A 14,115-nucleotide genomic window follows, 5' to 3' on the forward strand; every position below is an offset into this window, starting at 1 on the left:
TACCTGTTGATAATCTTCATAAGATTCAGAAGCTGTAAAGTTTATACCAGTCAGACATGAGGGAGCATTGATTGCATAATCGAAGGAACACCTGCTGAGTTTTACTTATTTCTTCAGTGAAAAACTTCTGAATGCCTTTTCTCATTGTCAGCAAAAACACCCAAAGTCAGGACTGCCAATAGCCTGAGTGCGAAAAACATCAGATACCAACACAAAGCAGAAAGCCACCATGTCGGTGTGAAAGTTCCTGACACCACTGTTGAATGTTAAAATGCACATATTTTATACATTTTATACGAACATTGAAATAAGCATAGTTCATAACAAAGCATAAAACAATGACAAGCAATTACAGCTGGACGCCAATCAGCTAACTGATTACTTTGATTAGAATGAAATATGGCAACTCCTAACTGACCTTTTTAAAGTCACAAGGTGGAAACCTAAAGGACAAACCAGCATGCAGCCATCTGCAGTCACTGATTGGTTCATGTTGTCATAGTAACAAGAGGTTCAAGCCAACGCTCTTACCCGTTTGCCAGGTTGTCATCATCTTCATCCGGCAGGCTTTTGCCCAAAAGGTCACTGTCACTCAGGTAACCGGACTTGAGGTCGGCATCATCCAACCCTTCAATGAGCTCGATGCGAGATGTGCTGCTGAGGCGGCTGGAGCAGCGAGCTGGCATTGTATGGGCCGTATACTGGGAGCCTGTCTTACTTCTCTGGTACCCCCCGCCTGTGGAGGATGGGGCCTCACCCGCTTGAAGACGAGGGCTGGACTGGCCGTGGCGCCAGGAGAGAGGCGATGAGCGGTTGGACAGGCTGGAAATGCTGCGAGCATTGGTCTCATCGCTGTCATAGCCTACATTACTGCTGTCCATACAGCTAGAGAGAAATATGGGGGAAGGTGAGTGCATGATATGTTCATATACTTGAGGCATATATGGTTCTTATCCAGAACGACACATAAAATCAGTGTACCAACAACATTGCAACGGATAAGTATATTAACGGATAAGTAACGTATAAGATAAATAAACTGATACCAATGGAGTATTTCATTTGATACCCATCATGTGAATGGAGGCATCTCGGCACGCAACTGTCAAGATCATGTCACAGTAAATCAAAGAACAGAATCAGTTGTCTCTTCCAGCAATACATGCACCAAATTAAGTGGCTTTACATGACTAAACCTTACCTCTTTCAATTATTCTGAAAAGAATGCATCAAAGTTTTCCTGTTCACCCCTGTGAGTGGGTCAGGGTTAGATATGTCCTCCAAATGGCTGTGAGTGTCTTCTGTGTCTGCCGATTACATAACTGCATGTACCAACTCACCCAAATAAATATTGCAATGGCTATGACCATGGGGGTATTTTTACCCACTGTTGATGGATAATTCATCAATATGGATGCTAACTGGTGCCACTCTACTGCTGAAACTGAGAGAGAAATTGTTTCTTTGGTCAAATAGTGCTATAATAGCTTTTTTAAAGTGACTGATGGGTAACTACTGCATGGCTGTGAATTCTTCTCAAGCATCCATTGACAGGGTCTGGTCAAGTATACAATCATAAGATGTCACAGACAAGATAATAGATGGAGTTGAATGGTGACAAACATATATAGTTATGATAATAAACAGAAGAGTGTTTGATGAAACTTATTGAATGTATCACTTGGGTTAAAATTGCTTTATATTACAAGACATGATTACATAATTTTCTATGAAATAAAACAGAAGCTTTGTGGCATCAAAGCTAGATTCTTAAGGATAATTTCAATAACTGAGAGTTAAAAAATATGATAATAAAATTCTTTTTTTCTTTTTTAACATTTGTGTTGGTGATCTCTGACTCAAAATGTGGTTATATTTGTTCTAGTTTCAAAGATACATACTTAGCAGGTCCGCAAAGCAATTTCAGTCAAAAACAACTGGACTGGTTGTTTGTCTAGGAAGACGTTTCACCTCTCATCCAAGAGGCTTTATCAGTTCATGTACGCATCTGACCAGGCTGGGACTGGTCCAACTAACTGGTGTGGAGATCCAGGTATTTAACCTCTCACAAGGCCGATGATGTCACTGACACCCTTTGTGCTCCAAGTGCCCACGCCCGTCGTTAGAGTGACAGTCGTTGGTGGGCCGTTGGTTTCGACTTCGTTAGTGCTCTATTGAGTCTGAACGACAGTCGTTGGGATCACCCGGGCCATGTGTGAACAGTTGTCCTTTGAGGTTAGATTGTTGAATCCCCTGGGAAGGGATGAAAGGGCGGCATTGTAAATTGGAGATAAGTGGTGTCTCAGACCCCCTCCTCTGTTTAGCAATGGTTTCTCCACTTTTACATAGATGGCTTCTTTTACTCCTCTTTCAAACCATCTGTCCTCTCTGTCCAAGATTTGGACATTGCTGTCATCAAAGGAGTGGGCTTCCTCCTTGAGGTGTAAGTGGACAGCGGAGTCCAGGCCTGAGGAGTTAGCTCTCCTGTGTTGGGCCATGCATTTATGCAGTGGTTGTTTTGTTTCTCCAATGTAAAGATCTTTGCATTCCTCGTTGCATTGGACAGCATAAACCAGGTTGCTTTTGTGGTGGTGTGGTGTTCTGTCCTTCGGATGTACTAGTCTCTGTCTGAGTGTGTTACCGGGTTTGAAATACACAGGGATGCAGTGTTTGTTGAAAATCCTCCTGAGTTTCTCTGATACCCCAGCCACATATGGGATGACAATGTTGTTTCTCCTGTTATCTTTTTCTTTCTCAACCACTTTGGTTTTCTTTCTGGAGGCAGCTGCCGTTTTAACAAAGGTCCAGCTGGGGTAGCCACAAGTTGTGAGGGCGCCTCTCAGGTGCTTGCGTTCTTCCCCTTGAGCCTGTGAGCTAGTGGGTACGTTATCAGCTCTATGCTGCAGTGTTCTGATAACGCCAAGCTTGTGTTCCAAAGGGTGGTGAGAGTCAAAAAGTAGATATTGATCCGTGTGAGTGGGTTTTCTGTATACCCCTATGTGGAGGCTCCTGTCATTCTCCATATGGACGTCACAGTCCAAGAAGGGCAAGCTGTTGTCTTTTACTTCCTCTCTGGTGAACTTGATGTTACTGTCCACTGAGTTGATGTGTTCAGTAAAAGTTTGCACCTCTTTGGATTTGATCTTAACCCATGTGTCGTCCACATATCTGAACCAGTGGCTTGGGGTTACTCCTTTAAAGGAGTTCAAAGCCTTGCCCTCTACCTCCTCCATGTATAGATTTGCCACAATAGCTCACTCCAGAAACTGACATCAATCCTACCTGTCTCTATTATGGAAAGAGTTGTGGATTTCACCCAGAAAGCCCAACTATCGCAGCACAACAAGAGCAAAGAGAGACAAACCAAGAAATTTCAAAATTTGCAATCCCGGGATACTGGCAAAAACACAGAAATACTCACTTGGAGGCAAAAAACTGACTTTCCAGCAAAGGAAGAAACACAAAACAGATGGGTTAAGAATTTGTCGGACAGAGATCTTTCCCACCCAGAGAAGGAGGTCTTAGCCAAGGGCTTGAACTTTGCCATGACACCAAAAGAGGTACCCGTTGTGGAGTTGATTACGGCTACGGAATCGGCTATAAAGAAAAACAACCTTAATGGAACTGAGGCTGAACAGCTAAGGTTGAAAGTGTCAGCAGCGTTGTCCCAGGCTAAGGTCCCCCCATCCAACCTCACCATTGAGGAGAGAAAAGCAGTAACGGCACTGAGCAAAGACCACAGCATCACTATCCTTCCAGCAGACAAGGGTAGATGCACAGTTGTTCTCAATACAACTGATTATCAGGCAAAGATCTCTGCATTACTCAGTGACTCTAACACTTATGAAACTCTGAAACGAGACCCTACCAGCGGTTACAAAAAGAAGGTGATAGAATGTCTACAGCAACTACAAAAAGAAGGAGTCATTAGCAAACCACAGTATTACAGGCTTTACCCCCAGGACTCAACCCCCTGCTTATATGGACTCCCAAAAATCCATAAAGAAGGGGCCCCGCTCAGGCCCATTGTCAGCAGCATAAATTTGGTCACTTATAACATTGCCAAGCATGTTGCCAATATTCTGGCACCACTGGTGGGAAACACCCCACGCCACATCCAAAACTCCATGGACTTTGTGAACAAAGTCCGAGACCTAAAAATGGATCCAGATGAAACCATGGTGTCCTACGATGTGACTTCCTTGTTCACCTGTATTCCAACCATGGAGGCCTTGGCCACGGTAAGAGAGCGGCTCACACAGGACATTTCCTTACAAAACCGAACAAATCTCAAACCAGACCATATTTGCCAACTTCTGAATTTGTGCCTGATTACCACATATTTCCAGTTTAATGGCATTTTTTACAGACAGAAACACGGCTGTGCCATGGGTTCACCAGTATCCCCTATTGTGGCAAATCTATACATGGAGGAGGTAGAGGGCAAGGCTTTGAACTCCTTTAAAGGAGTAACCCCAAGCCACTGGTTCAGATATGTGGACGACACATGGGTTAAGATCAAATCCAAAGAGGTGCAAACTTTTACTGAACACATCAACTCAGTGGACAATAACATCAAGTTCACCAGAGAGGAAGTAAAAGACAACAGCTTGCCCTTCTTGGACTGTGACGTCCATATGGAGAATGACAGGAGCCTCCACATAGGGGTATACAGAAAACCCACTCACACGGATCAATATCTACTTTTTGACTCTCACCACCCTTTGGAACACAAGCTTGGCGTTATCAGAACACTGCAGCATAGAGCTGATAACGTACCCACTAGCTCACAGGCTCAAGGGGAAGAACGCAAGCACCTGAGAGGCGCCCTCACAACTTGTGGCTACCCCAGCTGGACCTTTGTTAAAACGGCAGCTGCCTCCAGAAAGAAAACCAAAGTGGTTGAGAAAGAAAAAGATAACAGGAGAAACAACATTGTCATCCCATATGTGGCTGGGGTATCAGAGAAACTCAGGAGGATCTTCAACAAACACTGCATCCCTGTGTATTTCAAACCCAGTAACACACTCAGACAGAGACTAGTACATCCCAAGGACAGAACACCACACCACCACAAAAGCAACTTGGTTTATGCTGTCCAATGCAACGAGGAATGCAAAGATCTTTACATTGGAGAAACAAAACAACCACTGCATAAACGCATGGCCCAACACAGGAGAGCTAACTCCTCAGGCCTGGACTCCGCTGTCCACTTACACCTCAAGGAGAAAGCCCACTCCTTTGATGACAGCAATGTCCAAATCTTGGACAGAGAGGACAGATGGTTTGAAAGAGGAGTAAAAGAAGCCATCTATGTAAAAGTGGAGAAACCATCGCTAAACAGAGGAGGGGGTCTGAGACACCACTTATCTCCAATTTACAATGCCGCCCTTTCATCCCTTCCCAGGAGATTCAACAATCTAACCTCAAAGGACAACTGTTCACACATGGCCCGGGTGACCCCAACGACTGTCGTTCAGACTCAATAGAGCACTAACGAAGTCGAAACCAACGGCCCACCAACGACTGTCACTCTAACGACGGGCGTGGGCACTTGGAGCACAAAGGGTGTCAGTGACATCATCGGCCTTGTGAGAGGTTAAATACCTGGATCTCCACACCAGTTAGTTGGACCAGTCCCAGCCTGGTCAGATGCGTACATGAACTGATGAAGCCTCTTGGATGAGAGGTGAAACGTCTTCCTAGACAAACAACCAGTCCAGTTGTTTTTGACTGCAATTGCTTTGCGGATAACGATGACCTGGACGAATGAGAACATTCACAGGCATACTTAGCAGGACATTTTACAGTTGAATGATGGTGACCTCGAACATATCTTTGGCATTTCTGTGTTGCAATTGAATGTTACCTATAGGTCGACATAAAAAAGCAGACATGACAAATACACACCTACCCCCATTTCACCAGCTTATAAAGATGTTGTTATTCGGGGAAAAAATTGATTCTGTCCTCAAATAAAAATACTCATTAATGCAGGTTTAAGGGAGAGTAGCAGAATGTTTGCATTAATGCTTCACAAGATATTATGTCTCATTATTTATGTCCAAATGAAAAATGAATGTCCATTTATTTCCAAATGACTGTATTTCATGTTGTGGTTTTTGCAACAAATTAATATCTGGGATTTCTGCCTATGAGAGCCAAACAGAGAGATTCCTAGAATGAAGTCATGACCATGAAACAGAGACGGACTATTTAAGAAGGATGAAAGCCAGATGTGCACCAAGGTGGCAACTCTCCCAGCGGCCACGGCACAACTGTTTATACATGATTGTGTTATGGATCGTTCATACAAGCTATCTGTTGCTTGTTCACGTAAGAGTTTCACTGTGGCCCAGGGTTTTATGACTTCATGAACAAAAAACACACCAGCCTTGGTTTATATGTGACATTAGCCAGTGGTGTAGGAGACAGCATTATAATACAATATAAAACTCAAAAATGCAGATTTATTGACTTACCTATGACTGAGCTGCGAGCCCCGCAGACTCGACATTGTATCCTCCAAATTCTGGCGGAGGTCAAGGACATTCTGCACGGTCCTCTTCCTCTGAGACTCAGGATCTGTGGGTCAGTCATGCAGAGCAAAAGGTTATAAAACATTTAGAGTGTCAAAATAAAACTCAGACACAAGCTGCTGCTTTGTTGTGTTTTGTGGTGTTTTTTGAGAATTCATGCATTTCTGCCTCCACATGTGTTTTCACTTGCATATATTTGTGTTAAGACTGATGCGACACATGTCTTCCTTGTAAGCACACAGCCGAAGTATGCTCACATCATTAGGCATTAGACATTTTACTCCATGGTAACCTCCAATCTACCCCCCCCCCCCCCCCCTCCTTGAGAGAAAGAAATTAACATTCAATGTATGTACTGAATAGCTGGAGGAGAGGCAAGGATGTCAGGGGAGCACACTTCAAATAATGTGCTGCTCTCAAAAGTAGATGTTGAACTAATTCCCTAGGGTGTATACAAACATTTACACACAGTTCACACATTAAAAACCAGCACTGGAGATACAGGAGTCTTAATCTACAAAAAAACTGAGGGCTCGTTTATTATAGAACTTTTGTTAAATTAGCTGATTTCAATGTTAAAACACAAAACAAAAAAAAGAACAGTAGTCTTATTGAAAGGTGTGTACCCAGTTTATACAGTCTTAATCTTATATATACTGTAGGTGTGTACTGTGTAAGTACAATACTGACAAGCACTGAAATGTATGATTTATGAGGCTGTGGGAGACAAACTAAATGAGATAGTTAAGCTTAAATATTATGTCTATGGAAAGTTGTAGAGGCTCAGATTTAGTTAGCTTTTTGACAAGGGATTCTAAAAAGCAACTTGATTTTGTATACTATTGCCGCATATGTTTCTAAGGCCTTTTAAAAATAATTAAAATCTAATCACCAGAGGAAGACAGCAGTTGTGTCATTCAATATTATACATACTCTTATCATCTCCACACCGTCATTTGCAGCTGGGAATGAATGTAAAAGCATTGTGGCTGCACTTTCTACCTATAACCTGTACATGTTCTGAAAGTGTTCAAAAAGTACTGATATCCAAGTTATACATTGAAAACAACTAAAAAATATTAGCAGCACTATCTTTCATTAACATTAAAATAATAACAGCCTTTGAATGTTCTGAAGACATCTTCAGCACACTGGTTAATACCAATATGACCACACTTCAGACTATTCTAGAGTGCCGTCTGCCATTGTTTTCACTGAAGCAAAACAAACCCACGTTGCTGCGCCTGCGTCTGGGAGACTTAAGTTACTAACTGCAGTTGATGCCGGACATTTACCTGCTGTTTTTTTTTTCAGTGCAGATTTAAAATTAATATTTGAAACCCTAATATTAAGAGTCAGGAATATTACTCTGAGTCATCATCGAACCGGTAACCGTTTCATCCATAATATGAAGTATAGTCGTGACATCACAACAGTATGTCCTGATGGCTCATTTAAAAGGCACAGTGTGCATTTCTCTGTGGAGTGTGCTAGCTAAATTGAGATAGCTAATATTTGTTTATCGACCGTTATCCTTATCCTTTTTTTTATGATTATTTATCTGTACAGTTAATTTAAAGACTGGAGACCTACTTGGGATACCCTGTCACCTAGAAAACATGTTTATACTGTACCAGTTTATTTGTCCAGTTACATTATGGTGGCAAATGTAATTGCTTCCTGCGTTAAGTTCACAGACAAGTAATAGATTGTGGTTTCAATAACATGTGTATTAAGCACATTCTGCACTCTGTGTATTAAAATATCTGATATTTTTGCAGAAAACAAATTAAATGTGCTGTGAACCGATACGTTTGCTGATACGTTCATACATTTTTAGAACATTACCTTATTATGGTAATATAAAGTTCAACCTAGGTGGCATTACACTTCCTTCATAACGTATAAGCTAATGTAAATCTGTTGTATATTAATGTAATTTCCAGAAGACAAGGTAGCCCCAGGGAGTCTCCACCACTCACACCCCAACCTATTTATGGATAGGCACATGCTTCCTGTGCTCCCAAACAGGTATTTAGTTTGACATGAGAATGAATGCATAGAATAATATCTACTAATTTCATGATAAAGTCCTGCACGTATTACCACTATAGTCATTGGAGGTCCTTGACTCTAGGAATTAATCGTTTAGTTGCATCACATCTACAAACCCCATGAACCACATTCTAATTCTGGGATACTGCTTATTTATTCATGATTCATTCCTGGGAATTTATCCAAACCTGAATTCTGCACACAGAGCACACACATGTAACATAGCTGTTTTGAGTATACTGTATGCATTATGCACTGGGTCCCTTTGCAGTGACTGCCAGTCCTCTGGCAACCTGCATTGCAGCGATGCTTATAATACAGAGAACTCGGACAGAATACTGAGGCAGATGTGAGTAAGGAAAGACCTATGAATGATGCCACACTATCTATATTGACACAAAGCAGATTAAAATATGGCAAACTTAACAATAAAGAAGTATTGTTAATGGCCGTTAGTTATTAACCTTTCAGACACAGCTGAATAACCAATAAACGTACATGGTGCCCCAAATAACTGAGACACTATTATAATTTCCATTCAAATTTTCATAAACAATCGAGACAATCCGTGAGAGGAACAGCGTCTTTATTGACCTCTACATTTCATTTTAAAGCCAGCGTATCAGATTTCACAAGGATTTTGAGGAACTTGACATTAAAAAAGAGAGGTTGCTTTAGGGCACAAAACCAGAATGGGATATTTTTTTTCTACTTCACAGGGGCATAGAGCTTTTCAGAGTTTCTCACAATGGGAGGTGAATACCGATGGGAGAATAGAAAAAGGCAGAAGTGGGCGGTCTATTATTTGAGGGGAACATACTGTAGATGGCTCATAGTGAATGGTTCTCACTCAGTGGTTAGAATCATCTGTTTACAAATTTTTCAAGCGATTCTTTGGCCACAAAATCCACTGCTGCACTGTTCGAGCTGCAACACTCACTCACTTATACAGCTTTGTCAAATACATTGTGATGAGAAAAACTGTTGCCACTTCCAAATACAAATGGGACCTTTTGACAAAAAGGCCCTTTTCAACTGCATGCAACTTTCCCAAGGAACTAGGTATTTTGAGGAACTAATTGCATTTCAACTGCAGGGACCAGCTACTACATTTTTTCGGCTTTGTTATTACTGCTTGTCTCTTTTGGATAGTTGACAAATAAAAGTAAATCACACCGCAGCCATAACTTGAATCTCCTCCATGCTTACTGTTTTAATCTGCCTAATCTAATGAGTCTTTAGACCACGGTGAAAACGGTGGGCTGAAGGAATCTTTCAGTTCATTGAAAAGTAGTTTCTGGGGCTAAAATTCCTGGTAACTTTGTGTGGAAACCCGGCTAAAGATACGCACTTAAGTCATGAGCCTGAACTCATCTATTTCACATCCTTTTTACAACATGTGTTAGATGACCAGAGAAAAACAGAGGTTGCCTGACTTCAACCGGGATATTCAAAGGTTACATTATCACAAATAATATTTCCTGTTTAAAATGTTACCTTTGCCTGTACTGTACCAACACATTATCATTAAGAGGTTTGGAGGATTTCGTACGAAAACTTCTGCATTAAAATCCTTATATCTTACGTAGCAGCGATAGAACACGATTGCAAGCCAGCGACTGCAACAGTTGCTTTTGTTGTTGATTAGGTTTAGGCACCAAGGAACACGATTAGGATTGGAAACACAACTTGCTCGGGTGAAAGTTGTGTTTTGGGACCCATCCACCATCCCAACCTGCTTTCTTAAGTGGAGATTCGCCGTCTTATACTACATCCCCTGCTTTTGATACGCAAATAAATTCGTGGAAAACGCATGGATTACTTTTGGTTGTTATGTGAACGAAAAATGCATGAGAACAGCCTTTAAGAGTCAACTATTTGTGACCCTTACGTCTACATAGTTTGAAATAATTATATCTTTGACCGTTTCTTCACCCGTGAACCTATTTAACTGCTTCGCTCAGATTCTACAGCCCTTGGCCATTGCTACGTTTGAGATCCTGCATGACAGATCACATGTAATTACAATGATATGAGGTTTGCTTATCCAGGAGTCCTGCTGTCTGAACTACTCTAATCTAAACTAATCTTGTCTTTTCTTTGTGGGTATCCATCTATCGTCCTAATGACCTGGAATCCAAATGTCATAGTACTTTTACTTTTTGAAAATAATCTGATTTAAGGTTAGTCAATTTTCATTTATTGAGTGAAGAGGTCATGTTCAACAGAAGTATTTTTTTTAAAAATATTATTAAACCCCAAAATAAAAGCATGAATACTAAAGGAAGTTTTATATTTTGTTTAATTATCTGCAGCCTTATATTGTGATGATGCTGTGGTGTACTATGTTCCAGTACTGTACGACAGCCACTCTGCACAAATTGGCATGGCTAGTTTAATAAATGAGCCTATTAACTAAGTTCACCATTCTTGATGGCATGTTGGTAAACAAAGAGACCCTTTATGGCCAGAAATAAAAGCATCCTTTCAGCAAGTTTATAACGAGATATGCTGCAGAAGCAGGGCACTGTATTAAGAATAATGCTGGCCATGAATGTATAGCAGACTATGAATAAAAAGATCTATTTATAGTTACAAGAATATCCACTGTACAATCAGAGTAAAGAAAAAGAGTTTCAGTCAAATATAAAAAAGATTATTCAGATAATGCTACAATGAATGCAAAACGTTAAAATTATGTTTCAGATATTTTTCAAATAAACAATTTAAGTCACTAATTAGAGTGGTAATAGTTTCTCTCTTTCCATTTTGGATGTTGTTTTCCCCTTTCATGTGCACAAAGCACTTGACTCTTGTCAAAAGCCTGCATGGGATTATCATCTTGAATGATGATGAATATTCATTAAGCTAATAAATGACCCTTTTTTCGAAGACTAATGACTTTTGATTGATTTGGAAACATTTTGGAGGTTAAAGCATAAAAGATATAACAGCTAAAGCATTCTTCTAAAAATGTTATGCAATTAGGTTAATAAAGCAGACGTGGGTGTGGTGCCGGATTCAGCAGAGCTTGTCGAAATTTTGGTTGTGGTTTCACACAGAAAAAAAAAACCCAATGATGACATGCTGCTATCCTTGTTATTGTTTACAGCTCGTAGTTGACTTTAAGTGTGACTAACGTGAGTGATAGATGTCCATGTAGGCTAATGGGGCATGGATAATAGATTAAATCACTACAGATTTGTTCATTAAGATGCAACAGTGAGCATGCTCTCCTCATGATACTGCATCGGGAATGACAAATGATTGAATAGTACATGAATTGCTTGTTGGTATATAACATTATTGAACCAGATTTGTCAATGATCAGAATGTCAGTTTGAGAAATGTGCTCTCAATTTTCCTGTTCTTTTTAGATTAGAAATTAGAAACCCCTCTATCAAAAATGTCTTCAGAAATCGAAACAATGACAATAAAATCTGGATTTGTATGCATGAAAAAGGGCAATGTTCAATCTTTTTTTCTATACAATAGTTACTTAAATGGCCAATATATTTAAAGTATGAAATGTAAAATAGCTCAAATTTAAGACTTCAAATAACCTTGCAGGAAAAGTGGATTTGAATTGTAATGCATTTTTGCACACACATTTCCCTGATGACAGTCTAGAATACACGTCATAATTAGATGCTTACTACACCTTCAATTAAACTAGGATGCATAATATTCTTATTATTCATCAAGCCCTTCCTATTGATGAACATGACTTACTCCTCCAGAGAGAAAGCCATTTTCTCTGCCATTTGCACCACTGTAGTACACTCGGTGTAAACCATCTGTCAGTGCTCTACAGATGAATGGAGCAGGGAGGAGGCTAAATATGCCTTATTTCCCTCTGCCTTTCTTTTTATGGAAGCATAGGTGGAGCAGCGGATGGACCTTAGAGTGCGGCACATGTTGCAGAAAACAAGAGCTTTAGATCAGACTGCTTGTAATAATCCCTAACCCCTCAGGCTTTTTTTCATGCAGTCAGTTGACAATAATAGGAAGCAAGCATATTTCACATAATCAATGGCCTCAGACACCTGAGCGACATGCTGGAGAAATAAGAACAATAGAGCATCACTAATAGCTTTTGCATTATCGGAAAAAGCTCAATGCTTAAGAGAATACCAAATAGAGGCAGCATTCAATGAAAAAACAGGAGGAGGAACATGCTTTGCTAGCAACAAGGATATCTTCTTATTTTTTTTCTCAGTCAGTGAGCTGCATTAAATCCGTTCAAGGGAAATGTGGGTCTGCAGCAGCAAGCGGTGCCGTGTGGTGGCTGCATCAAAGGGGGCGTGCTGCCGAGAAGCACTGAGAAATTGTACAAGCGCTGCGTTCAGTTTGTAGCACATGGCCGCCACACGTACTGTAGGGGCTCTTAGGGTAATAGAGTTATCAAGACCGCTCTGCTGTACTTACCTAAAATCTGACTGAAGAGAAGCTGCTCCAGGTCACCCAGCACTGTCACCACCAGTTCTGGGTCCACCTTCAGGAAGGTCTTGTCTCCCCCTTCCTCCCCCTGGCCTTTGGAACAGGACTCAGCTCCGGCTCCCTGTTTCTTAACGTTGGCCTTGGCCTTGCTGGAGAGGATCTCGTCATCTGACTTCCCATCCTCTGGTGCCTTGCTCAGGGGCTTCACCTCAGCGTACGGAGCACGAGGTATGCGGCTCTGCTTGCCCAGAGCAGATGGAGCAGCCAGAGGGCTGAAGGGCTTGGGTTTGCCCTGGAACAGCGAGTGTTCAGATTTGGATAGGTTTCGAGAGAGGGGGGCACCCCCTCCGGCACTGCTGCCACCCCCTGCTGTCTTTGGCTTGCCCGTCTTGGTCTGCCCTGCTCCAGGCCTGGTCATGTCATCACACCACTTGGGCTCATAAAGGTGCAACTTCTTCTCAGCATCAGTGAGTACAGCCAGGTTTGTCATAGACCTCTGCTTGCGGAGATTGGAGGGAACTGGCAACCTGCCTTCAGAGCTACCCGCTCGGTAAACCTTCAGTTCACCCCTCTGTGTGCTCTGGGGCACTCCAGACTTGGCCCTTTTAGCTGCCATACCAACTCCTTTGCCATCTGCTTGGCTGTATGCCTTTGTGCTATCCGTCCTTTCCATCTTCAAATCTCCTCTGCCTTTCACACTATTTCCAAGCATGCCTCCTGCATGAGACCATATAGAAAAGCATCAGCAAGGGAGAAAACAGGCTTCCGTATCAAACCCTTCTCCTTGTGAAAAAACATACATAAAAAGGCTTTCTCTAAGGCAATCCTGCAGCCTTATCTTCCTTCCCTCCGTCTCCTTCTCTTCCTCTTTCCTCCTGACAGGCTGCTGCAGTTGCAGCTGTTGCAGTGCTGCCCAGGCACTCCCTTTCTCTCCTTCCCTCCTGTTCTCCTTTCCTCCAATTTTTCCACACTCCTCCCTTCAGCACACCCTCCTGCCGCTGAACCGTGCAGCAGCAGAATGACAGCGGCAGCAGACGCAACAACGCTCCCTCCTCCCCCTGCTTTCTGCTTCCTCTCCCTC

General features: G+C 41.8%; 1 protein-coding gene across 2 annotated transcripts in view; it reads right to left on the reverse strand.

Moving 5' to 3' along the window:
- The window catches only part of nav1b (neuron navigator 1b), a 53,158-nt gene extending 39,264 nt beyond the window's left edge, over positions 1-13,894 (reverse strand). For both annotated transcript variants that reach the window (XM_083938904.1, XM_083938903.1), the window contains exons 1-3: positions 13,023-13,894; positions 6,483-6,585; positions 532-885 (exon numbers count right to left, since the gene is read on the reverse strand). In XM_083938904.1, coding sequence (XP_083795030.1) covers positions 532-885; positions 6,483-6,585; positions 13,023-13,746 — 1,181 coding nt within the window. In that variant the 5' untranslated portion in view covers positions 13,747-13,894. The remainder of the gene's footprint in view (positions 1-531; positions 886-6,482; positions 6,586-13,022) is intronic.
- Positions 13,895-14,115: the final 221 nt, after the last annotated feature.

This window comes from Echiichthys vipera (genome assembly GCF_963691815.1).
Source record: "Echiichthys vipera genome assembly, chromosome: X".
NCBI lineage: Eukaryota > Metazoa > Chordata > Actinopteri > Perciformes > Trachinidae > Echiichthys > Echiichthys vipera.